The 27,350-nt window shown below is 43.3% G+C and overlaps 1 protein-coding gene across 8 annotated transcripts in view; it reads right to left on the bottom strand.

Moving 5' to 3' along the window:
- Nucleotides 1-295: 295 nt before the first annotated feature.
- Nucleotides 296-27,350, bottom strand: part of CCDC9 (coiled-coil domain containing 9) — a 95,406-nt gene continuing 68,351 nt past the window's right edge. For 7 of the 8 annotated variants that reach the window (XM_040323545.1, XM_040323548.1, XM_040323550.1 and 4 more), the window contains 3 exons: nt 21,354-21,545; nt 17,730-17,917; nt 296-571 (listed from right to left, as the gene is read on the bottom strand). In XM_040323545.1, the coding sequence (XP_040179479.1) occupies nt 542-571; nt 17,730-17,917; nt 21,354-21,545 (410 nt within the window). In that variant the 3' untranslated portion in view covers nt 296-541. The remainder of the gene's footprint in view (nt 572-17,729; nt 17,918-21,353; nt 21,546-27,350) is intronic. The other variant, XM_040323546.1, reaches the window with a different exon arrangement.

Genomic DNA, 27,350 nt, shown 5'->3' with positions numbered 1-27,350 from the left:
TAAACTATCCCTTTATATCCCACTTTTTTTGCAATTTGGGTCCCGCCCCCATAGTCTCATTACTCAAGCTTAATCAAGAAAGTATCACTTAAAAATAAATATATGAACATTTTAGTTGTGACATATGTCAGAACTGGGCACAGTTCCTGCTACCAATGTCAGCGAGAGAAATATATAGCCAATGAGTGATTAGGGTGTGCCAGCATCCACGGAAAACTGAAATATCTATTTTGGATGGACTTCCCCTTTTAACGAAACACATCTGTTCTCCAAAACAGGCCTGTTTTTTTTTTTGTTTTTTTTCAAGATAAATAGCCTTCAGTATTAATGGATGCTGTTTTCTTGCAAGGCAGGACAGAATATTTGTAGTGCAGAGATCCAAACAGCAAGAGAACCTGTCTCGTAGAATTACCAATCATATGGACAAGCAGGAGATCTGAAGCAGTTAATACTGTAGCGAAATGGAACATAAGTTTTCAAGCTTGTAGTATGACATCCCGTACAGAGAGAAATGTATGCTGAAGGTAAGTGGTCAAGGTGGTCAGGATGACTGTGGTATCTCCGTACTCTGCTATAGGAAAGAAAAGAAAAGAAGGATTTGTCAATGTTTCCTTAAATGCCATTAGAATGAATCAAGCCCACCTTACCCTGCAAATCTGATGCTTAAAGCGGAGGTTCACCCTACTAGCATGTATATCTGACCAACTCCCTTATAGTCGTAACAAGTACAGTCCGCAATTAGGTTTTTTTTTTTATGCTTTACGTACCTTGTAATCCATTTTTTCAATCTACTTCTCCCCGCGGGAGTAGGCGTTTCTATGCCTAGGGGGATTGTCATCTGGGAGGTTGCCCAGATGATTGACGTCTGTTCGCCCCGGCAGATAAGACCCCGCCCCCCGTATTGCATAGGCGCGCACAAGTTACGGGGCTTCCGAAAAAAGCCGAACATACAGAGAGCAGGCGCTGTATAGAGCCGACTCACATCTCCGCATGTTCGGCTTTTTTCGGAAGCCCCGTAACTCGCGCACGCCTACGCAATACGGGGGGCGGGGCCTTATCTGCCGGGGCGAACAGACGTCAATCATCTGGGCGACCTCCCAGATGACAATCCCCCTAGGCATAGAAACGCCTACTCCCGCGGGGAGAAGTAGATTGAAAAAATGGATTACAAGGTACGTAAAGCATAAAAAAAAACTAATTGTGGACAGTACTTGTTACAGCTGCTTCGTAGGCTGTGGAGGCTGGAATGGGTGTAACTAGTGGGTGGCGTGGGGCGGCGTGTGCAAGAGAACTTTGCTAGCGGAAAAAAAAATGCTATGCGCATGCGTGATGTCGCTGAGCATAATAGGAACTATAGTTCCGTTATTGCAGTGACGTCGCTGTAGTGCACGTGCACCGCAAACCCGGTAATACAGCACAGCAAGGATACAGGAAAGCCAAAGGGTGATCTAAACACTGGATTTACAAACTATTTGAATCACAATTATTACTTTTTTCGATTTATGCACCTAACAAACATTACATTTAGCTGGAAAATTGTTTGTCTTTACAACTCCTTTAAACCACAGATGGAAACAGTTTTATAGCTGGAAGAGAATTGTAAAAAAATAGGGGCAGATCCACAAAGAAGTTACGCTGGCGTATCTATTGATACGCCGCGTAACTTCTAGTTTGCTCCGGCGTATCTTTGTTTTGGATCCACAAAACAAGATACGCCTGAAGCTGTGCTAGATCCGACTGGCCGCTAGGTGGCGTTTCCGTCGATATCCAGGTCGAGTATGCAAATTAGCTAGATACGACGATCCACGAACGTACGTTCGGCGCATTTTTTTACGTTGTTTCCGTAAGGCTTTTTTCGGAGTATAGTTACCCCTGCTATTTGAGGCGTATCCTATGTTAAGTATGGCCGTCATTCCCGCGTCGAATTTTGAATTTTTTACGTTGTTTGCGTAAGTCGTTCGCGAATAGGGCTTTGCGTAGAATGACGTTCACGTCGTAAGCATTGGCTTGTTGCGGGTTAATTTCGAGCATGCGCACTGGGACACCCCCACGGACGGCGCATGCGCCTTTAAAAAAAAACTTTATTTACATTGGGTCAAGACGTATTTACATAAAACACGCCCCCATCACATCCATTTGAATTGCGCGCCCTTACGTCACCAAAGTTACACTACGCCGCCGTAACTTACGGCGCAAATTCTTTGAGGATAAGGAAAATACGATGTAAGTTACGGCGGCGTAGTGTATCAGAGATACGCTACGCCGGACGCAACAATGCGCCAGGCTACGTGGATCTGGCCCATAATCTATAGCCCATGGAATATTCACATAGAGCCAGTATGCCGCTCTATGAACAACTGTAAATTCATTTTTCAGCATATCCAACTGGACACAAATAGCAGAATGATTCTATTTCCTGTGCAAAATACCCTTTTTGTAGTAATGCCCACGGATTACACTACCCATGGCATTACACTCTCATATTCAAGGCATATGAGACAACAGCAAATGAAACAATCCAATGCAGCAATGTATGCAAATCATTCCATAGGTTTTAGTCAGATAGTATACAGTAAGTGCAAGCTTATCTTGCAATCAACTATACAGCAGTACTAAGAATATGAGTGGAAAGGTGGGGACTGAGAGCCAATCAGGTGTACTGCATGCAAACGTAATGATAAGGATCATGCTATTAGGAAGAGAGAGCAGAACGATTACCTCATCAAGCTCCTGCTGTTCTTTTACTCTCTCAGGATTGGATGATACTATCTCACAAAAATATAAATACTTTGGTAGGTCAGCCAGCTCTGTTAAATGTATTATTCATGTACCATATTTTCCAGTGTATAAGACGACCTTTTATCCTGGATTACACAGCCAAAAACCGGGGGTCGTCTTATACACCAGGTGAAGCAGCTGCCCGATGGATATCAGCCCACCGGGTGCTCTGTAAAGCTGTATGTATTCAGTATATGCGCCGCATTACAGAGCACCCGGCGGCCACAGCCTCTTCATTTTTGAACAACGGTATTACCGCACAAGGGGGTCGTCTTATACGGTGAGTAGAGCACAAAACCACTGTTTTAAACTGAATATTAGGGGAGGTCGTCTTATATGCCCAGCCACCTTATACGCCGGCAAATACGGTATTTAACCACTTAATCACCGCCTCATAGCCGAATTACGGCTACAAGGCGGTTCCTTAACTCTGGGAGGATCACATGTAAACAAACCGGCGTCATTTGATGACGCCGGTTCCTCCCTTCTATCTCTGTACCGATAGGTACAGTGTGAGAGGAGAGAGCGGGTGTCAGCAACGCTGTGGGCTGGATCTGTGACTATTGCAGTCACAGATCCAGCCATCCCTGTTCAGCCATCCCTGCAATACCCTGTGCAATACTCTGCAATACCCCTGTGCAGTACTCTGCAATACCCCCTGCGTAGTACTCTGCAATACCCCCTGTGCAATACTCTGCAATACCCCCTGCGCAGTACTCTACAATACCCCCTGCGCATTACTCTGCAATACCCCCTGCGCATTACTCTGCAATACCCCCTGTGCAATACTCTGCAATACCCCCTGCGCAATACTCTGCAATACCCCTGCGCAATACTCTGCAATACCCCTGCGCAATACTCTGCAATACCCCCTGCGCAATACTCTGCAATACCCCCTGCGCAGTACTCTGCAATACCCCCTGCGCAATACTCTGCAATACCCCCTGCGCAATACTCTGCAATACCCCTGCACAATACTCTGCAATACCCCCTGCCCAATACTCTGCAATACTCCCTGCACACACAATACTCTGCAATACCCCCTGTGCAATACTCTGCAATACCCCCGAACAATTTTCAGATATTGGCACCATAGCTTGTGGACGCTATAACTTTCACAAAGACCAAATAATATTCACCAATTTGTACTTATTTTTACCAAAGATATGTAGCAGTATAAATTTTGACCAAAATTTATGAAGAAAAATTACAAATTTGCTAAATTTTATAACGGAAACAAAGAAAAAAAAGTTTTTTTTCAGAATTTTAGCGCAAAAAACAAGGGGGTCGTCTTATACGGTGAGTAGAGCACAAAACTACTGTTTTAAACTGAATTTTTAGGGGGGTCGTCTTATATGCCCAATTTTAGCGCAAAAAATAAAAAACCCAACAGTGATTAAATACCACCAAAAGAAAGCTCCATTTGTGGGGAAAAAAGGACAACATTTTTATTTGGGTACAGTGTTGTATGACTGAGTAAATGTCATTCAAAATGTGAGAGCACCAAAAGCTGAAAATGGGTCTGGTTATTAAGGGGGTTTAAGTGCCCAGTGGTCAAAATCTTGCATAGAGTTCACGTTTCACTTTTCACTGAATTAAAGAACAAATTACAGAAATAGAACCAAAAAATCTCAAGTGACTCTTTGCAAATCTCCCCATTGAATACTGAAGACCTACACAGCAATAAGGGAACAAATCAGACAATAGCCCCTATACAAAGCTGATGATTTCACTGTCCTGTCCTACCACACCTAATTTATCAGAAGACTAAGCTTACATTTAAATTCCGCTCTGTAATTTCCAACAATAATTATTGTGTACGAGTCATTTCCAGGGAAGCAATTTTAGAGAAATAGAAACATGCATGGTACTTTGGGCTGAACAAAGAAGATCACACAGCTACATGGAAAGTAGCTTAATGCACCATAAAACTCTGAATGATAAAGGAAAGCTCATACAATATTGATGCCGACCTCGCACTAAACAGCTTTTAAGAAACCGGGAAAACTCATACATTATGTGCAATGTGGAAATGTCATCCCGCGGCCGAGAGGTAACCCTTTACATTCTAGTCTGACTGCTACGTGCACCAGATGTTTTGGAGGAAATACAGATATAAAGGTTTTAAGAGGGGTCATTAAAACCTTGCCTCCCATAAACATTAGGTCACTGCTCTTCCCAGTTTATGGTCCCTTATTACAACAGTGGCATTTATCAGGTGATTGTAGAAAGTAGACCCTTCTACTAGAGGTCGACCGATATATCGGTCGGCCGATATATCGGCCGATATTTGGCCGTTTTTGTGAAATCGTCATCGGCCGATAATTGTGAAAAAATCAGCCGATTTGCAGCTACAATATCCGGCCCGCATGGCCCTGCAGTACTGTACTGACCAGTCACCAGTGACCCCGCCCCCGCATTCATGTATGGCCCCTGCTCCCCACCGCAGGTCCTGGAAGTCTACTAGCACGTACAGCGGCGAGTAGGAGCGTGATGTCATGTTCCTTTCCCCACCCCCTGCAGCTCGCGGTCCACTCATTGCTCACATTGCGAGTAGGGACCACGCCTGTCTCCCACGTCACTTGCGTGCCCCGCCCCCTGGTTCCCGGCCACAAATATCGGCCACAAAAATTGGTATTGTATATCGGCCATCCCGATTTCTAAATATCAGCATCGGCATCGGCCATAGAAAAACCCATATCGGTCGACCTCTACCTTCTACTGTACTTACTACATAGGAAGATGGAAGGTAGACCCTTCCACTTACCACACAGATAGAAGGGAGGTAGACCCTCCCACTTACCACACAGATAGAAGGGAGGTAGACCCTCCCACTTACCACACAGGAAGATGGAAGTAGACCCTCCCACTTACCACACAGGAAGATGGAAAGTAGACCCTCCCACTTACCACACAGATAGAAGGGAGGTAGACCCTCCCACTTACCACACAGGAAGATGGAAAGTAGACACTTCCACTTACCGCACAGGAAGATGGAAAGTAGACCCTTCCACTTACCGCACAGGAAGATGGAAAGTAGACCCTCCCACTTACCACACAGGAAGATGGAACGGAGACCCTTCCACTTACCACACAGGAAGATGGAAAGTAGACCCTTCCACTTACCACACAGGAATATGGAAAGGAGACCCTTCCACTTACCACACAGGAATATAGAAAGTAGACCCTTCCACTTACCACACAGGAAGATGGAAAGTAGATCCTTCCACTTACCACACAGGAAGATGGAAAGTAGACCCTTCCACTTACCACACAGGAAGATGGAAAGTAGACCCTCCCACTTACCACACAGGAAGATGGAAAGGAGACCCTTCCACTTACCACACATGAAGATGGAAAGGAAACCCTTCCACTTACCACACAGGAAAATGGAAAGGAAACCCTTCCACTTACCACACAGGAAAATGGAAAGGAAACCATTCCACTTACCACACAGGAAGATTGAAGGTAGATCCTTTCACTTACCACACAGGAAGATGGAAAGTAGACCCTTCCACTTACCACACATGAAAATGGAAAGTAGACCCTCCCACTTACCACACAGGAAGATAGAAAGTAGACCTCTTAGGGTAGATTTAGATGTGTGTCTAAATCTTCCTTTCCTTCGAAGCCTGACCCGCATTTTGATCGCGCTTCAGAGGCTACTGACAAAAGAAAAGATGCAACACTTCGACACCACCTGTTTTAACCCCATTGTTGCTGACAATAGAGCCACAACCCCGTGCATTGCATACGGTTGCAGGGCATTTGTGGCGCTTCCCCATTTGCTTGAATGTGTAGGGTTCTGCAGGTTTGCTGTCTAGCGATACTTGTTGGGTAAACTTTGCCATAGCCATCAAATATCATGACCATGGCATGTAAACACACCCAACCACTCCCTAATGCAATTTAACCACTTAAGGACCCCTTACTGTATATATACGTCATTTTTTAAAGATGGATATCTCAGTAACGGCAGCAGCTGCTGCCACAACCAAGATATCCATCTTTTCAGTGAGCGGTCCTGTAAATGATAGCGGTGGTCTCTGCAGTGGATTCGCTGCGAGATCACCATTATCGGCGGTGGAAGAGGGCCTCCCGCCGCTCTCCCGCGCCCTCCGCCGCTTACCGGAGCCGTCAGCAGCGGTGGAGGCGATCGGGTCCTGTCCCCTGCTTGGCTGGGATACGAGTGAGGGCAAGATGGCCCCCATCCGTCTCCATAGCATAGCAGGGCGGAAGCAAAGTAAAAACGTCACTTCCGCCCATGCTTCTTAAAGGGACATTTTCTTGTTGTCATTTTTTTAAATGACAATTTTTTTTGCATTTTAGTCTAAATATGGGATCTGAGGTCTTTTTGGCCCCATATCTCATATTTAAGAGGACCTGTCATGCTTTTTTCTATTACAAGGGATGTTTACATTCCTTGTAATTGGAATAAAAGTGACCCATTTTTATTTTTTATGTTTTTTAGTGTAAAAATTTGCTCAAACTTGCATTTTTGCCACCTCACAACCACACATCTAAATGAAGCCTAAAGCTGGATACACACTCAGTAACCAAATATGAACAATGACTCAACTCCACCCACAACATTATACAACCCTTCCTAACGAGCCTCCAATACACATATTGGGTAGACTTTCTGGCGCCAGGTCTGACACAATCCAGATGAGCTAATTAGCTAGACAAGTCAGACATCATGGGCCAGATTCACAGCTGAAATACGCCGGCATATCTACTGATACTCTGGTGTATTTTCAAATTTGCCGCGTTGTATCTTTAGTTTGAATCCTCAAACCAAGATACAACGGCTTCTGGCTTCGATCCGACAGGCGTACGGCTTCGTACGCCTTCGGATCATAGGTGTAATACTTTGGCGCCCGCTGGGTGGAGTTTGCGTCGTTTTCCGCGTCGGGTATGCTAATTAGCTGTTTACGGCGATCCACAAAGGTACGCGCGTTCGTTGCATTCTCTTACGTCGTCGCTAGTCGGCTTTTCCCGGGGTATACAAGTGGAGACTGAAGTCCCATCCACTACCACAGAAACTCCCTCTCCTGCTAGTTGAGAGCAGAGGCCTGTGGCACACATGGATGAGGATGGATGAGTCAGGGATGGAGCATGAATGAAGATGGATGAGCCGGGAAAGGAGCATGAATGAGGATGGATAAGCCAGGGATGGAGCATGGATGAGGATCGATGAGCTAGGGATGGATGGAGCATGAAGGTGAAAGAATGAGCCAGGGATGTAGCATGGAAGAGCCAGGGATGGATGGATGACGAGTCAGGGATGGACACAGATCAGCGCTGTGGACACTTCAGATCCAGCCCACAGCACTGCTGCACCGGCTCCCTCCTCTCCTCCCACGCTGTACTGATCGGTGTGGGGAGAGGGGAGGAGCTAGACCGGACATGTTTTGGTTTGTTTACAAGTGATCACTGCGTCCCAACAGACCCAACAGTCACAGACATTCCCAGGTGCGAGCCCAATTCTGGGAGGACGTCATAGTATTCCCTCCTAGAGTTATCCGACCGCATTGTAGCTGTCATTTGGCTATGGCCTGGTCGGCAACTGGTAAATTGACAATTGTGCGGTCATGCAACACTGTGCCCAAATAACATTCCTGTCCTTTTTTTCCCCACAAATAGAGCTTTATTTTTGTGGTATTTGATCATCTCTGCGTTTTTTTAGTTTTTGCACAATAAACAAAAAAAAACATATGCTATAAAACATATTCAATAAAAAAAATTGAAAAAAATATGAATTTCTTCATCAATTTAGGCCAATAAGTATTCTGCTACATATTTTTGATAAAAAAAATCCAATAAGCGTAATTGATTGGTTTGCACAAAAATTATACAAACTATTGGATATTTTTATTTATTTTTACTAGGAATATCAGTGACTTATAATGGGACTGCGATATTGCAGCAGACATTCTGACACTAACTGACACTTTTGACACTTTTTTGGGAACCAGTGACATTAACCACTTCCATACCGGCATTTTCAACCCCTTCCTGCCCAGATCAATTTTTAGTTTTCAGCACTGTTGCAATTTGAATCACAATTGCGCGGTCATGCAACACTGTACCCAAATGAAATCTTTATACTTTTTTTCCCCCACAAACAGAGCTTTCGTTTGGTGGTATTTGATCATCTCGGCGTTTTTTATTTTTTGCGCTATAAACCAAAGAAGAGCGACAATTTTGAAAAAAACACAATGGCCCAGATTCACATACAAACGCCTATCGTAACTTAGAGCGCCATGTCCTGTATTCAGAAACAACTTGTGCTCTAAGTTACGGCGGCGTAGTGTATCTGACACGGCGTAAGCCCGCCTTTTTACAAACGTTTTTTACAAACGGCGCATGCGCGCGCATGCTCATTATCACGTCGAATTTTCAAAGTAAATTACGCCCGCTCAATGCTTAGTCGACGTAACCTACGCACAGCCCCATTAACGGACGACTTACGCAAACAACGTAAAATACGACGCTGTTCGTACGTTTCCGACGTCCATACCTAACATGACTTACCCCTGCTTTATGAGGGGTAACTTTAAGCCGGTGTATGTCTTACGTATACGCCGTATCTTGCGACGGGCCGCACTCAGAGTTACGACGGCGTATCTGGAGATACGCCGTCGTAACTCCTTTGTGAATCCGGGCCAATATTTTTAACTTTTTGATTTAATAAATATCACAATTTTTTTTTTAAACATTCCTCAGTTTAGACTGATACGTATTCTTCTACATATTTTTGTTAAAAAAAACACAATAAGCGTATATAGATTGGTTTGCGCAAAAGTTATAGCCTATATACAAAATAGGGGATAGATTTATGGCATTTTTATTTTTTTCACTAGTAATGGCGGCGATCTGCGATCTGCGATTTTTGACCGTGACATTGCGGCGGACATATCGGACACTTTTGACGCGTTTTTGGGACTATTCACATTTATACAGTGATTAGTGCTATAAATTTGCACTGATTACTGTAAATGTGACTGTCAGGGAATGGGTTAACACTAGGGTGCGCTGAAGGGGTTAATATGTTCCCTAATGTGTGATTCTAACTGTAGGGGGAAGGGGACTCACAAGGAGAGGAGACTGATGTGTGTTCCTCTGTACTGGGAACACACATCGGTCTCCTCACCGTTGACAGGAGGCGGATCTGTGTGTTTACACACACAGATCCACGCTCCTGCCGTGATTGTGGGCAATCACGGGTGCCCGGCCGTCATCACTGATGCCGGGCACGCACGCCGGGTCACGAGCGGTGCCGTGGGCGCCGCCTAGTGGGCTGGGAATAAAGGACGTCATATGACGTCCACCCGGAGGGAGGGAGGGTTCCTGCCGGAATCAGTTAATTATGGCCTGGTATGGAAGGGGTTAATACAGTGATCAGTGCTAAAAATATGCACTGTCACTGTACTAATGACACAGGCTAGGAAGGGGTTAACATCAGGGGCGATCAAAGGGTTAACTATGTGCCTAGCCAGTGTTTTACTAAACTGTGGGGGGTGCTTTTACTAGGGGAAGACATGGATCCTAGTCCCTGCTTTTCAGAGACACGGGGCTAGATCCACAAATAAATTAAGCCGGCGTATCTATTAATACCCCGCGTAATTTCAAAATTCCCGCGTCGTATCTATGTTTTGAATCCTCAAAACAAGATACGACGGCTTCTGGGTTAGATCCGACAGGTGTACGTCTTCATACGCCTTCGGATCTAAGATGCAATATTTCGGCGTCCGCTGGGTGGCGTTTTCCGTGTCGGGTATGCAAATTAGCGATTTACGACGATCCACGAACGTACGCGCGGCCGTCGCATTTTCGAACGTCGTCTGTAGTCGGCTTTTTCCGGTGTATAGTTAAAGCTGGTATTTTGCGGTGTATAGCTAGACTTGCCATGTTAAGTATGGCCGTCGTTCCTGTGTCGAAATTTGAATTTTTTTTATTTTTTGCATAAGTCGTCCGTGAATAGGGATGGACGTAACTCACGTCTAAGTTAGAAAAATGACGTCCTAGCGACGTCATTTAACGCAATGCACGTCGGGAAATTTTGGGACGACGCATGCGCATTTCATTCGGCGCGGGGACGCGCTTCATTTAAATGAAACCCGCCCCCAACCCACCCGATTTGAAATCCCCCGCCAGAAATACACTACGCCGCCGTAACTTACGGCGCAAACTCGCTGAGGATTCGAAAATGCGCCAGGTAAGGTAAGGCGGCGTAGTGTATCTCTGATACGCTGCGCCGATCTACATGTATGTGGATCTGGCCCACAGGATCCATGCCTTCCCTCCTGTCAGAATGACAATCTACCTTGTTTATTAAGGCAGACCACCGTTCTGTCTCTCTGGCTGATGATCGTCGGGTGCTGGCAGACATCAAGTCCATGGTACCCACTGATCGGCTCCCGCTGCGTATAATCACAGTGGGAGCGAGCCGCCAGCAGCCCACATTCGCACCCCCCTACCCAGGAATGCAGGACTCTATATATTTACGTGATCCTGCGCACAGCTGCCACCCTGCAGCAGGAGAACTGCTATAGTGCGGTCGCTAAGTGGTTAATTTACAGCATTTTTCGACACCGGCCTTAAATGTATTCATTATTATTATGGCCAATGTCTCCAGATTTCTTCTCATTTTCTATTCTCTGGGTTACATAAATCAGCCCCATAGCTGGTTATGTAATCTGCAATAACAAATGGTCTGTTTTAATTGTCTACAAACTGGCTGCCAATAGTAGCACAATTCTCTGGTTGTCAGGGCATATTACTTAGTCACCATGGAGACCTCTCTACAGCCAGAGATTAATCATTGTGTATCACGCAAGTAGGTACTCAAGGCAAAGGGATTTGAAGGATATCTGCTTGGAAGTGCACTAATGAGATAAACTGTGTTTCCGTTGAGCTTCTTCAGATTTAAGAAAACCTGTAATGAGTGAAAAACAGAGGATGCTATTGTGGACATCTACTTCTGCCAGTGCAGTTTCCTGGCTTTAATGCAACCTATGTCACTGCCCTGGAACAAGCACACAGTTAGTGAAGTCAAAACTCCCGATCTGAAAACTTGTTTTAGATATGTGATGAGTTAATTAACGTAAAGTGGAGTTCCACCCAGGAAAAAAAAACTTCTCAAAAAATCCTAAAAAAAAATTGAATTGAATTAGAGGTAACGACCTCTAATGGAGACCCGACTTTCTGGACAATGCACCCCAGAATTCTTCGGTAGTCTTCAGATCTCATAATGCCATGCACACAGTCAAGACATCCAGTGCCTGAAAGAGCAAAACAACCCCAAAACATCATTATTTCCATTAAAGCGGGAGTTCACCCGAAAAAAAAAAAAATCACATTAGATTGAGGCTCATTTTGTCAAGGGGAATCGGGTGTTTTTTTTTAAATCGAAGCAGTACATACCGTTTTAGAGATAGATCTTCTCCGCCGCTTCCGGGTATGGTCTTCGGGACTGGGCGTTCCTATTTGATTGACAGGCTTCCGACAGGCTTCCGACGGTCGCATACATCGCGTCACGAGTAGCCGAAAGAAGCCGAACGTCGGTGCGGCTCTATACGGCTCCTGCGCACCAACGTTCGGCTACTTTCGGAAAATCGTGACGTGATGTATGCGACCGTCGAAAGCCTGTCAATCAAATAGGAACGGCCAGTCCCGCAGCCCATACCCGGAAACGGCGGAGAAGATCGCTCTCTAAAACGGTAAGTACGGCTTCGATTTTAAAAAAACTACCCGATTCCCCTTGTCAAAATGAGCCTCAATCTAATGTGAAAGATTAAGTTTTCGGGTGAACCTCCACTTTAAAGCCCCTCATTTCTTTTTTTAAAACAGTAGAATGATGGGCTTTACCAAAAAGCTGTCATTTTGTTTCATCTGTCCACAGCACATTCTCCCAAAGGGATTTTTAGCTTCCTCAGGTAAGTTTTGGCAAACTCATTGATCAATTTTTGTCTTTCATCCATATCCAGGGAGATTAGCCACAGTACCATGGGCTGTAAACTTCTTGACAATGTTGTGCACAGTGGACACAGAAACATTAAGATCTCTGGTGATGGACTTGTAACCTTGAGATTGTCCATGCTAGACATGTGTACTGCCGAAAAATGTGTTAATTTACGTTATTGTTTGATTCGTTTTTCAGCTTTTTTCGGAAATTCGAAAATTCAGAATTTTCTAATTTAGAATTTCCAATTTTCTAATTCAGAATTTTCAAATTTCCGATTTTCGAACTCACGATTTACGAATTTCTAATTTTCAAATTCTAAATTTTCTAATTTTCAAATTCTATATTTTCTAATTTTCAAATTCAAAATTTTCGATTTTCAAATTTCCGATTTTCGAATTTTTGAATTTTCGATTTTCACATTTTCAAATTTCCGAATTTTGGATTTTCGAAATTTCGGAAATTCATAATGTCGGAAATTAGAAATTTCAGAAATCAGAAAATCCAAAAATTCTGAAATGAAAAAATTCAGAAATTCTGAAATGAAAAAATTAACAAATTTGTCAAAATTCGTTACAATTTTTTTCACCATTTTTGTTCTCAAATCTTCAGACAATTCTTTGCTGCTTTTTCTCTTTTCCATGCTCTGTGTGCCACACAGAGACAGACAACACAAAGATTGAGTACTTTTTAACTGGTTGTCGGTGTGATTTCTGTATTGTCAGCACCTGTTAACTGATACAGGTAAGTTTAATTGCAAATTACAGGTGCATCACAAATTTGGAATAAAATTATTTCTTACAATTTTGAAAAGGTGCCAATAATTGTGTCCAGTCCATTTTAGGAGTTTTGCGTGGAATTTGTCAGTTAGCTTTTTTCTCCACTTTTTTGTGTCATACCAATACAAACAAAAGAAATAAACATGAGAATACCTAAACATTGGTAACTGCAACCATTTTATGGGCGAAGTGGTGCATTATCTGAGTGGCCTTTCTCTAATAACCTAGAGCAGGGGTGTCCAAACTTTTTTCAAAGAGGGCCAGATTTGATGGAGTGAGCCGACCATTTTGCTGACATTCTTTGAACGATTAAAAAAGTGTGTTTGCCCGAGCACTAATACACTGCCCAACAAGAATTATCTTGCCTTTGTGGCTGTGTGTGGTGATGAGATGAGCTTGGGCGTGTTATTTAGGAGGGAAGTTTCAAGAAAAAAAATGTAAATAAAGGACTGTGAAGCAAAATGAGGGCCATTGCCCATCAATGCAGCCCAATCAGTGCCCATCTGTAGCCTCGCCATTGCCATTGCCATGAATGCAGCCTTGCCATTGCCATAAATGCAGCCTCTCTATTGCCATGAATGCAGCCTGATCGATGCCCATCTGCAGCCTCGGAGGGGAGGGGGGGCGGGACGAGCGCCAACAGATTACATACAGGAGAATCTCCTGTTTACACAGCAGCCTCTTTAATACAATGTCCCGCCTCCTATGATAGACAGAGGAGTCGTCCAATGGCAGCCCAGGAGACGAGACTTCCTTTTACAGATGCTGCCGGGTAAACAGGAGATTCTCCTGTATGTAATTTGACAGCACTCGTTCCCGGCCCCTCCCTGTCCCCTCCTAGACAGCACCGATAAATACAGTATATATCCAAATTACCAGGGGGCACATTAAACTGGAAAGGGGGCCGCAATTGGCCCCCGGGCCGGACTTTGGACATGCCTGACCTAGAGCGTTCCCCTACAGATTCCTTGAGGGTGAGCCCCAAATGTAAAATCAACACCGTGCTGATTTAGCAGCTGCATAGACAGAGACAGCCATTTTCATTGCGTCCTTTAACTCTGTTTTTCAAAGCGGGCGGGCGGCTCTTCATGGATAACAACCGATGCGGCTAAAAGGCGCTCATCTGTTATACCGGAGAAACAGGAGGGGACGACCCCTCCTGCCATCCTCCGCCGCTCTTACCAGGCCTCCCGTCCAACCAGGAGACCCGATCCGTGATTCGGCACTTCCGCCGGCTAGAGAGAGACTGGCACAAAGCCGGAAACTGCTTTGTTCCAGTCTTCTCCTTGTAAACACGGAAGTGACGTCACAACGTCACTTCCGGTTTACTTGGCTGGCAATGGCGCTGTTTAAAAAAAAATGACAGTGTTCAGAATCGCAGTTTTTGACAATCTGAATACTTTGAAGTGTAAAGGCGGGATGTGGGATCTTTTAGACCCCTGATCCCTTCATAAAGAGTACCTGTCACCACTTATTACAGTCAAAAGGGATGTTTACATTCCTTGTGACAGCAATAAAAGTGATCAATTTTTTTTTTAGAGTAATAATATGAATAAAAAATAAATAAAAAAACAGATAAAAAATGTAAAGCGCCCCGGTCCCCAGGAGCTCGAGCAGCAAAGAAAACGCACACCTAAGTCACGCCTGCATATGTAAACGGTGTTCAAATCACACATGTGAGGTATTGTCATGATCATCAGAGCGAGAGCAATAATTCTAGCACTAGACCTCCTCTGTAACTATTACCTGGTAACCGTCATTTTTTTTTTAACCACTTAAGCCCCGGACCATTTTGTTGCTAAAGGACCAGACCCCTTTTTGCGATTCGGCACTGCGTAGTTTTAACTGACAATTGCGCGGTCGTGCGATGTGGCTCCTAAACAAAATTGACACCCTTTTTTCCCACAAATAGAGCTTTCTTTTGGTGGTATTTAATCACCTCTGCGTTTTTTTTTTTGCGCTATAAACAAAAATAGAGCGACAATTTTGAAAAAAATATATATATTTTTTACTTTTTGCTATAATAAATATCCCCAAGTGTCTATTGATTGGTTAGCGTCTACAAAATAGGGGATAGTTTTATGGCATTTTTATTAATATTTTTTTTTTTACTAGTAATGGCCGCGATCAGCGATTTTTATCATGACTGCGACTTTATGGCGGACACATCGGACACTTTTGACACTATTTTGGGACCATTGTAATTTTTACAGCGATCAGTGCTATAAAAATGCACTGATTACTGTAAAAATTACACTGATAGTGAAGGGGTTAACCTGTAGGGGGCGCTGAAGGGGTTAAGTGTGACCTAATGAGTGATTCTTACTGTGTGGGGGCGTGGCTTGGCGCATCACGTCACTGATCGTCGTTCCCTATGACAGGGAACAGACGATCGGTGACAGTCTGTTTGCACTTACCTCTCCCCATTCTTTAGCTCTGTAACCTGATCGCGGGACACCGGCGGCGATCAGGTCCGCAGGTCCTGCGGGCGCGGTCACGGAGTACCCGACCGGGTCGCGAGTGCTCCACTGCGCGCGTGAACCACGGCTGTGCATATTAAAGGGGACGTACCTGTACGCCAATATGCGCAGCCATGCCATTCTGCTGAAGTACATCGGCATGCGGCAAGCGGTTAAAGCGCCGCCTATGGAGATTTTTAGGTACCGTAGTTTGTCGCCATTCCACGAGTGTGTGAAATTTCAAAGCATGACATGTTGGGTATCTATTTACTCGGCGTAACATCATCTTTCACAATATACAAAAAAATTGTGCTATCTTTACTGTTTAGTTTTTATTTTATTTATAAAAGGGTATTTTTGCCTAAGAATTTGCATTTGAAAGACCGCTGTGCAAATACAGTGTGACATAAAATATTGCAACGATCGCCATTTTATTCTCTAGATTCTCTGCTAAAAAAATATATATATATATAATGTTTGGGGGTTCTAAATAATATTCTAGACAAAAATACAGGCCCAGATTCTCAAAGGATATACGGCGGCGTATCTCCAGATACGCCGTCGTATCTCGGAGTCTGAGCGGTCGTATCTATGCGCCTGATTCTTATAATTGTTACGCATAGATTTCTATTAGATCCGACCGGTGTAAGTCTCTTACGCCGTCGGATCTTAACTGCATATTTACACTGGCCGCTAGGGGCGTGTACGCTGATTTATGCCTAGAAATATGTAAATCAGCTAGATACCCGAATTCACGAACGTACGCCCGGCCGACGCAGTACAGATACGCCGTTTACGTTAGGCTTTTCCCGGCGTAAAGTTACCCCTGCTATATGAGGCGTACATGCGGCGTACCAATGTTAAATATGGACGTCGTTCCCGCGTCGAATTTTGAACATTTTACGTCGTTTGCGTAAGTCGTCCGTGAATGGGGCTGGACGTCATTTACGTTCGCGTCAAAACCAATACATCCTTGCGGCGTACTTTGGAGCAATGCACACTGGGATATGTCCACGGACGGCGCATGCGCCATTCGCAAAAATCGTCATTTACATGGGGTCACACAACATTTACATAACACACGCCCACATCTTCCAAATTTGAATTAGGCGGGCTTACGCCGGCCTATTTACGCTGCGCCGCCACAACTTTCGGAGCAAGTGCTTTGAGAATACTGCACTTGCCCGTCTAAGTTGCGGAGGCGTAACGTAAATAGGATACGTTACGCCCGCACAAAGATATGCCGATCTACGAGAATCTGGGCCACAGATTTTAAATTGCAAGCAACAAATGTCAGAAATCGGCCTAGTCATGAAAGGGTTAATGTGACATTTTTTTTTTTTTCTAAAGATTAGTCACCCTCACTTCCTACCAGTATTGTCTGCTCTTCACTTTATAATACCCATAACACAATACAATACTGATAAAAGAAATGATAGAGGGGTCTACTTTCGTATTCCTTTTTCTTCTAAATAATATAAAACCACTTGTACCATGTAGAAATATATTACAGTACTGATAACGAATCAGCAAATATCCCTCACCAACCCCCCTCCCCCAGTCCGAATCTGTATAAAGCAGCCATGCAGACAGACAGCTGCAGTGTATTAGTGTAGCAGTTCAGCAATATGGAGGTTGCAGATGCAGAATGGTAATGTGCCATAAGAAGGAAGAGAGACGATAGGAGGATGGAAAGAGGAGACATGCACAGCCCATGATTCAGCGAGTGATCTTTCTGAAACAAACCGTCTCAAAGTCAGCAATGTGCACTGCTTTTACGGTTCCCTCCAGGTCTTCTGCCAGCGGGGTGGGCTCTTCTTTCACTGGCAGAGCCTCTTCTGTGGCTGGGGAACTCTGTTCTTGCACTTGGGAAGTCTCTTCTACAGCTAATGAGGTCTCTGCTGGGACTGCTGAAATCTCTTCCAATCTCTCACCTTTAGAAAGCACAGATATAAAGAAAATGATATAAACAAAAAAGTCAGTGCTGCTACCCATACATCACATAGAAAGCAAGGTTCCCGGGTGCTCGATCCACAGTCGCTGGCTGAGTAGAGTAATGAAGAAAAGATGATCCGCACTCCGGTCGTTGCTCTTAAAAATTTGTAGTGTTTATTAACAAGCCACAGTGGACAAAAGCAAATAGGAATGGTTGACGCGTTTCAGCCTATGAGGCCTTAGGCCCCTTTCACACTGGGGCGAGAGGCGCGGTGGCGGTATAGCGCCACTAAAAATAGCGACGCTATACCGTCGGATTTGCCGCGGGATTCGGCCGCTAGCGGTGCGGTATTAACCCCCGCTAGCGGCCAATAAAGGGTTAATACCGCCCGCAATGCGCCTCTGTAGAGGTGCATTGCGGGCGGTATTGCCGCGGTTTCCCATTGTTTTAAATGTGAAGGAGCGGTATACACGACGCTCCTCTCACCGCTCCAAAGATGCTGCTGGCAGGAGATTTTTTTTCTCTCCCACCAGCGCATCGCCTCAGTGTGAAAGCCCTCGGGCTTTCACATTGAGTATGCAGTGCAGGAGTTTTTCAGGTGGTATAACAGTGCTATTTTTAGCGCTGTGCCGCCTGAAAAACTCCTCAGTGTGAAAGGGGTCTTAGTCATAACCCACTGACTAAGGCCTTATAGGCTGAAACGCGTCAACCATTCCTATTTGCGTTTGTCCACTGTGGCTTGTTAATAAACACTACAAATTTTTAGGAGTAAAGAAAATGATATTTTGTAGTATTAACAGGATAAGAAAATCAATATTCGAAAACAAACACAAAGGCTTACTATATTGGAAGTATTCATTTTTCTAATACAGATTAGAAGATAAAGGGAAGCATCTCATTGTGTGTTATGGGCGGGTTTTTTTATGGAAAAAAAAAAACAATTTGGTAAAATCGCTACTCCTTGTCATATATTATTATCATAATAGCCTTAAAGTAGATGTACAGTGGAACCTTGGATTACGAGCATAATCCATTTTAGGAGAATGCTCATAATCCAAAGCACTCGTATATCAAAGTGAGTTTCCCCATTGAAGTCAATGGAAACAAAAATTATTTGTTCCGCATTGATTTCAATGGCATGCAATACCGCTTGCGGCCAGAGGCGGGGGTCGGCGGAGAGCCTCCGAAACGGCCGGAAAGGCCCGAGGACAGTTCAGCTGACCTCGGCAAACCTCTGAAAGACTCCGTTTACAAGCCTTTCCGAGGTTTGCTGAGGTCAGCCGAACTGTCCTCAGGCCTTTCCGGCCATTTCCGAATGGCGCCAATCGGCGCTGTTTGGCTCCGGCGCCCCCCACCTCAGGCCAAACGCAGTACTGCACAACGCTTTGGCCTGAATCCTGCTCGTTTTGCGAGACAACACTCGCAAACCGAGTTAGGATTTTAGGAAATACAGTGCTCGTATTGCGAAACGCTCGTTAACTGCGTTACTCGCAATCCGAGTTTCCACTGTATATTTAAATGTTAATATACAGTAAATGCTGATAGTTTTGCCTAAAGGGATACTATATATAAAGAGTAACAGATGTACTGAAATTCCTTATCTGGAAAAAACACAATTTCAGGGAAGGCCTTGCATATTTCAGAAGGACAATGCTAAACCGCATACTGCCTTTATGAAAACAGCATGGCAATTATAGTAATAGAGTTCAGGTGCTTAACTGGTCTACCTGTTATCCAGACCTTTTATCAATTAAAAATTTCTAGAGCATCTTGAAATCAAAAATACAAAAAGAAGAGTCAAAACTGTTGAGCTGTTAGAAACCCTAAGTGAACCAGCTTAAAGGAACCTATTTAGAAAATAAAAAACAAACCTTTACAACCCCTTTAACCACTTCCAGACCTGCGCACGACGATGTACGTCCTGTTTTTAAAGATTGATATCTGCCACAACCGAGGTATCAATCTTTAGTGTGCGCGGTCTGGTACACGATAACGGCGGTCTCCGCGGCGGATTCGCCGCGAGATCGCCGTTATCGGTGGTGGGAGAGGGCCCCCCCCCCTCCCGCCGCTCTCCCGCGCCCTCCGCCGCTTACCGGAGCCGTCGGTAGCGGCGGAGGAGATCGGGACTGTTCGGCAGCTGAGCGAGGACGAGGCTAAAGGAAAAATCTCCTTCGCCCGTCCCCGTCCCCATAGCAAAAAAAGAGACAATTTTTTTTTTTTGCATTTTAGTCTAAATATGAGGTCTTTTTGACCCCAGATCTCATATTTAAGAGGACCTGTCATGCTTTTTTCTATTACAAGGGATGTTTACATTCCTTATAATAGGAATAAAAGTGATCAATTTTTTTTTTTTAAAGCGCCCCGTCCCGACGAGCTCGCGCACAGAAGCGAACGCATACGCGAGTAGCGCCCGCATATGAAAACAGTGTTGAAAATCACACAAGTGAGGTATCGCCGCGATCGTTAGAGCGAGAGCAATAATTCTAGCCCTAGGCCTACTCTGTAACTCAAAAAATGCAATCTCTAGAATTTTTTAAACATCGCCTATCGAGATTTTTAAGGGTAAAAGTTTGACGCCATGCCGTGAGCGGGCGCAATTTTTAAGCGTGACATGTTGGGTATCATTTTACTCGGCGTAACATTATCTTTCACAATATATAAAAAAATTGGGCCAAATTTATTGTTGTCTTATTTTTTTATTCAAAAAAGTGAATTTTTTCCAAAAAAGTGCGCTTGTAAGACCGCTGGCAAATACGATGTGACAAAAAGTATTGGAATGACCACTATTTTATTCTCTAGGGTGTTAGAAAAAAAATATATATAATGTTTGTGGGTTTTAAGTAATTTTCTAGCAGAAAAAACTGTTTTAGTCTTGCAAACACCAAATCTGAAAAACACCTAAGGTCTGGAAGTGGTTAAGCTGCAACAGTACATTTGCCACATGGTGCTGCAATCCTTCTTTATGTTTTTGCTTGAAAATGTCAACATAAAGATTGAATGAGAAAGCATGCTCTGTAGAATTTTGTTTCTTTATGATAACTATGTAATTCCCTTAGAGCCGGTTCACACTGCGGCGACAAGTCGCGTCCCATTCTATTCAATAGAACCGTTCTAATAGGAGCGACGCAAGCCGCTCCGACTTAGAAAAAGGTTCTTGTACGACTTCGGGGGCGGCTCGGGGCGACTTGCATTGACTTCTATACAGAAGTCGTTTTGCAAATCGGTTCTGAAGTCGTCTGCAGGACGCCTTGCTGAGTTGCCCCCGAAGTCGTGCCGCCCCAGTGTGAACCGGCTCTTAGTAATAACTTTGGCGTTACTTTTATTCAGGTGACATTAGTACTACTGAAACTTGAATTTTGGGCCCTGTTAAAAGAGCATATAACTGGATATATTTATACATAAACAAATAATACGATATCAAGATAACTGCTTACCGTGATTTATACTGCTGTCAGGATCTCTCTCCAGAGGAAGCGTTGGAGCACCTGGCAATAGCTCACCTCCTGGGGACTCTTCAACAGGTTTTTGTTTTTGGTCTGTATGGACCTCAGGGGATTGCAATGAACTGGATTCTACACAGGACGCCACAGCGCCTTCTGGATCCAAACTGGAGTTTTGAGCGCTGTCTGTGGAGTTACAAATACAGGATTTACTTAGCATACATGGGAAGTACTGGCACAGAAGGTCAAGTTGTATCATGAGCAGGGCTGTGTTTAGATATGCCATAGTACTGTAGGCACAACTGACTGATGACAATCATTTGTAAAAACTACTTTCTAACTGTATAGTTCACTAAACAAGGGAAAGGATAGATAGTTCCACATTTCCTAAACTGTATATATAGCCTTCCTTCTTATATTTACGGTATATTACTTTGTGAAACTGAAACGTGAACAATGTGTGTAATAGCCTTAGCCTGAATGACTGCTTTGGTATTGAGGATCTGAAATTATATATATATATATATATATATATATATATATATATATATATATATTTTATTTTTTTTATTTAGGTAGCAAAGTGTGCAAAGTGTAGTAATTCACTGCAAGGAAACAGTGATTATGATGTACTAGTCAGTGCCATCTAGGCTCTTCCAAGATGCCTTGGTAAAATGCCTAAAAATTGTCAACAAGCCAGCATTTGTATCAAGCCTACCTTCTTTTTTTTTTGTTATACAAAGGGCCAGATTCACATATCTTTGCGGCGGCATAACGTATGTCCTTTACGTTACTCCGCCGCAAGTTTTCAGCGTAAGTGCTTGACTCACAAAGCACTTGCGTTTAAACTTGTGGCGGCGTAGCGTAAAGCCGTCCGGCGCAAGCCCGCCTAATTCAAATGGGGCGGGGACCATTTAAATTAGGCGCGTTCCCGCGCCGAACGTACTGCACATGCTCCGTTTTGAAATTTCCCGCCGTGCTTTGCGCAAAATGACGTCAGCATTACAATTGGGCACTGCCTGGACCCATCATCGGAGTCCTGACAACCTCTCTGCATAAGCACTGGGGTTACATTAGCTGTATGGGGGAGAAAAACTGAGGGAAAAGGGAAGCACCACTTTGTAAAGCTATATTAGCTTTGTAAAAATAATTAACCTCTAATACCAGGGCTGTCTTAATAGCAACATGGGCCCCTGGGCAAAGTAATGCTCTGGGGCCCCTACCAGCTTGCCCCAATTTATGCACCTATTTTCAAGAATTAAAGTACAGACAGTCCCCGAGTTACGAACGGGTTAGGGACTGTAGGTTTGTTCTTAAGTCGAATATGTTCGTAAGTCGGAACAGCAAGCGCAGAACGGCAGATACATTGTTTTCCGATGTTCTGTCGAATGTGCCCGCTGTCGAAAAGTGGCCGTGCATGCGCAGAATGGCAGATACGTTGTTTTCCGATGTTCCATCGCATGTGCTCGCCATCAAAGGTTCAGTCGAATGTACCCGCCATCGAAAAGTGGCCACGCAGCCTCCCGTTCGTAAGTAGGAGTCGTTCGCAAGTCGAATGTTCGTAACTCGGGGATTCCCTGTATAAATAGTTGATAGATTTGAACATACATTTATTAGTTCTTTCAGTAAAAATTTATTTTAAAGGAGTTGTAAAGGAAAAACATTTTTTGCCTAAAATTAATGTCTGCAAGGTAGACAGACAGAATAGTTTAATAATTCTGTTAAAAAACTAGTAAATACCTATTAAATTCCTTCATAGGGGTTACCTTATACAGGCAAAATATGGGGACTTTTGTTAAAGCATGAACAGTAATATTATATGAAAATATGTGGGCCTGGTCAAACCTCAATCATGAGAGCCACAACACCAATATAGATATCAAAGAGATTTATTTTATAAAAAGATTTTCTTTGTAAAAAGACATAGAAAAATCAAAAAAGAAGAAAAAAGGAAAAAATTATACATTGAATGCTATAAAATGCATACTAGACAAATTCCAGACTAACAAATAAAATGATACTTCAAGTGCATAAAGATGCATGTGATCTTCATTTCATCCCACATGTAACGGTTCTACTAGTTTCGCCCAAGGGGGCTTCGTCAGGAACCAATGGGGGGCAGTAGTCTGAACAAACAAAGAGTTTATCAATGAACGGAAAAATATATGTAATAATATGTACAAATAGTCACATAGATTTATTGTATCAGTACATACAAACGTATCTGATTGACCATAAATGTTGATATAATCATAATTTATTATAAGGCATAGAGACAATGTGTTTTGTTTAAGTAGACGGAAGTCGAGTTAATGCAGTGTCTGTGATAGCTGTGGACTTTGACAGAAATATTTACCTGAAAAAATGGACTGAAAAACCTGAGTAGTTAGCCGTGATTGGCTCAAAATCCCAGATGGACAATCCCAGATGGAAGGAAGGGGGGATGGGAAAAAGAGGAAATGATCCTCTTATGCATGCAGGTAGGGTCACCGTGCACCTCACAGAGCCTGGATGCAAGCCTATAGAGGAGGAGGAGCCGAAGGCAAGCAGGTACTATGGGTAAAAAATATTGAAAAAAATTAACAAGTAAAGAAGAAAAAGAAAGAAATATAATCAGAAAAAGAGAAAAAATGTGATGAACAGACATCTATAGAAAGATATATGTAAAAGGATTGATGATTATTACCTGGTTCAAATAATGATAGGAATAATGGGAAGATTGATGATAAGGTAGTCTCAAAAGAGATTGGTATGGGTCATCCCAAGAGATTTCTGTCAATACTGTACAGCACAAAATAGGAAGTCATTCACTATGTCATAAGATTATATATTGACAGATTAGTTTGAGAGTTAATTATTAAGACTGCAAATGACAGCGGTAATAAAGATAATATTAGTATAAGTATAAGCGCCTATATAGGCTGCAGAATATTAAAAGAATCTAAGTTACAAGAAAAATGTAGCATTTCTTGTGTAGTAATTAAACCTTATAATTGTTACACCTATCGGAATAGTAGAGGTAAAAAACATGAAGAAAGTGACAATAAGTACTTGTCTGATTTAAACAAATAATGGTAATAGTATTACCTGATTGAAGTTGCAGTAGTAACTGCCGGAAATTAGGCAGATAAATTGCCCAAGAAATCTGTATAGTCCAAATACTGGATAGTGAAAAATAAAACAAAAGAAAAAAGTCACCCCAGGGGAAAATATTTCCTCAGTGTTGACAAATAAATGAGTAAAATATAATATATTTTCACAAAGTCTGCAAGTGACAACAAAGTATCACATCCAGATTATTGTGGACGCTGAATTAAATTTGAAGGAAAAAAGGGGGGAGATATAGCATAAAAATAAAAATAATATAAGAAGATGGTAAATGAGAGCATACCTATGACCTGCTGTTGCCTCAGTATACCGAGGAATGATTCTTCTAGCAGAGCTCACGCTGATAGATCAGCTGTGCGGCTCACTAATATGCTGCCCTCAATCAGAGTGAGATGATATACAGCTGAGTAGGGGGCAGCTCCTCACTCTGAAATGGGCGTGGTTGTCACGGCAGATGTCATGGGGATTACCCATGGGAGCCACAGGGACCGCGTCTGCGCAAGAGAAGGGCATCCCTCTAGGAGATGCTAAGTCAAGCGCGCCGGCGCGGAGAAGAGGAAACTCCTGGGGAAATACACCAGCGTCAGATATGACGCATCAGTGCCTGCCCTATGGGTGCCGTGAGGAAGCGGACACGCACTAGCACTCATGCCTCCGCTTGAGTTCAGCTCAGCAACACTGAACTGGTGCGCGCCCCCTAGCGCCCAAAGTGGCTTGCAACTCGAAACGGAATGATAGATGTCTGATAGTCCAGGCAGTCTGCTGAAGTGCAGGGGAACAATGCTGATGGTAGAAAAGCATGCAAAACAAGTTTGGATCCATGTCAGGCAAATAAGAGAAGAAGTAGAGATAGATGTGGGAAAAAAAGGGGGAAAAATTAATTAAATAATAATAATGGAAAATGAAATTTGATAAAGAATATTAAATAAAATATAATATAAATTAAAAAGGGAAAATAATAATAATAGTAATGAAAAATGATGAATAGAAAATATAAGTTATATATGTAAAGGAAAAACCCCCAATAGACCCAGAAAGAGCAAAAACAAAAAACCGGTAGGGAGAGTCCACAGGTCACAGCACAAAACCACTCGAAATCCATTACAGTAACATTTGACGATAATATTGTCGCATCAGAGTATGTTCTTCTATAAAACCAAAAAAGATAATATTCTAGAACAAGACAGGTTAATTATAAAGTGTTGTTGCATACCAGCAGTCATATAAGCTGCACAGTAAAATTCTAAACTCCCAATTGTCGGGTGGTGGAATGACGCAAAAATGGGGCCCGTATAAGTGTAAAACACACAGTTCACGGCACCCATTGCACCACCTCCCTCTATCAACAGGAAGTATTAGTGCTCAAGGGACTGGGGCAAGACTGCTTGATAGGCCTTGATGGATTAGGGCTGATAAACATTTGGTAAAGCCTAACCATGAAGAGTGGGAGAACAGCTTGGATAGAGAAGCTTCAAATTCACGATGTAGTTGCCCCGGCATATCCGATTTGTGGTCACTGAGTTAAATTAAAGGAAGGGTTTATAGCTTATATTCTCATTTAACCCTGGGTGCTGAGTAGCATTGAGTGTATATATCCAGCGTGCTTCCGTTTGTAGCAGTCGTTTGTCAGCATCGCCTCCTCTCTCATTGAGAGGAATATGTGCCAAAGCAAAGAAGCCTAACATTGCCTGGTTGTGGTTGTGGAACAAGCCTATATGGCGGCTGATAGGTGTTTCCATAAGTTTTTTCTTTACAGCTAAGACATGGTCTCTCATTCTGCAAAAGAAATTGCGTTTAGTTTTACCTACATAGTAGGCACCGCAATTGCATTTCATTATATAAATAATGCCAATTGTTTGGCAGGTTGCACGAAACTTGGGTGAATATGTTTCGCCATTGGGTAGAGAAACACTTTCACCTGGCAGAATGTATCGACAAAAATTGCATTTACCACATGGGAAAGTTCCTGTCTTTGTTGGTTTAGGCACCATTTGTGTCGCATAATGGCTGGTGACGGCTCTATCCCGAATTGAGGGAGAGCGTTTGAATGTTATCTCCGGTTTTAAATTAATGAATTTCTTAATTTTATCATCGGAGGTAAGGAGGTACCAGTATTTGCTGTAAATATTGCGAATTGTTTGATGCTGACGGTTAAAGCGTGTAATCACCCTAGTAGTGTTGGCTTTTGAGACATTTTTGGATTTATAGATGAGATCATTTCTGTCTAATAGGCTGGCTTTATTGTAGGCACGGCGTAAGCAAGTCTTGCTATAGCCTCTCTCTTTAAGGCGGGCGTAAAGCTGTGCTGCTTCTTTTTTGTAATCTTCTTCGCGGGAGCAATTGCGCCTCAGTCTTAAATATTGACTGTATGGAATGCTATTGATTAACGGACTGGGGTGCGAGCTGGAAGCATGCAGTAAGCTGTTGCCTGCTGTAGGTTTCCTGTAGAGTGTGGAACAAAGGCTACCTTTACTGTCAATGAAAAGTTCAACATCCAAAAAAGTTATATTTTTTTGGCTATAATTGTATGTAAATTTTAAATTGTAGTTGTTAATTTGTAGCCCTTCCAAAAACATCAGAAGCTCATCACGAGAGCCCCCCCAAACCATGAAAACATCATCTATGTAGCGATGCCAAGTTAGCACGCTATCCGATGACGTGTTCCTGGATTCCTCATTAAAGAGGTCACGTTCCCACCCCCCCAGGTACAGGTTAGCGTAGGAGGGGGCACAGCCTGCCCCCATAGCTACGCCCTGTACCTGGAGGTAGTGGGAACATTTGAACAGAAAAATGTTGTTCGTCAAAATAAATTCAAGCATTTCTATGATGAAATTGTTGTATTTAGAGGTATTTTTGTCACGTTCATTGAGGAAACTCCTAATG

Source organism: Rana temporaria, chromosome 9 (genome assembly GCF_905171775.1).
Source record: "Rana temporaria chromosome 9, aRanTem1.1, whole genome shotgun sequence".
Taxonomy (NCBI): Eukaryota; Metazoa; Chordata; class Amphibia; order Anura; family Ranidae; genus Rana; species Rana temporaria.
The sequence above is the reverse complement of the archived record's forward strand: the minus strand, read 5'-3'. Positions and strand labels throughout refer to the sequence as shown.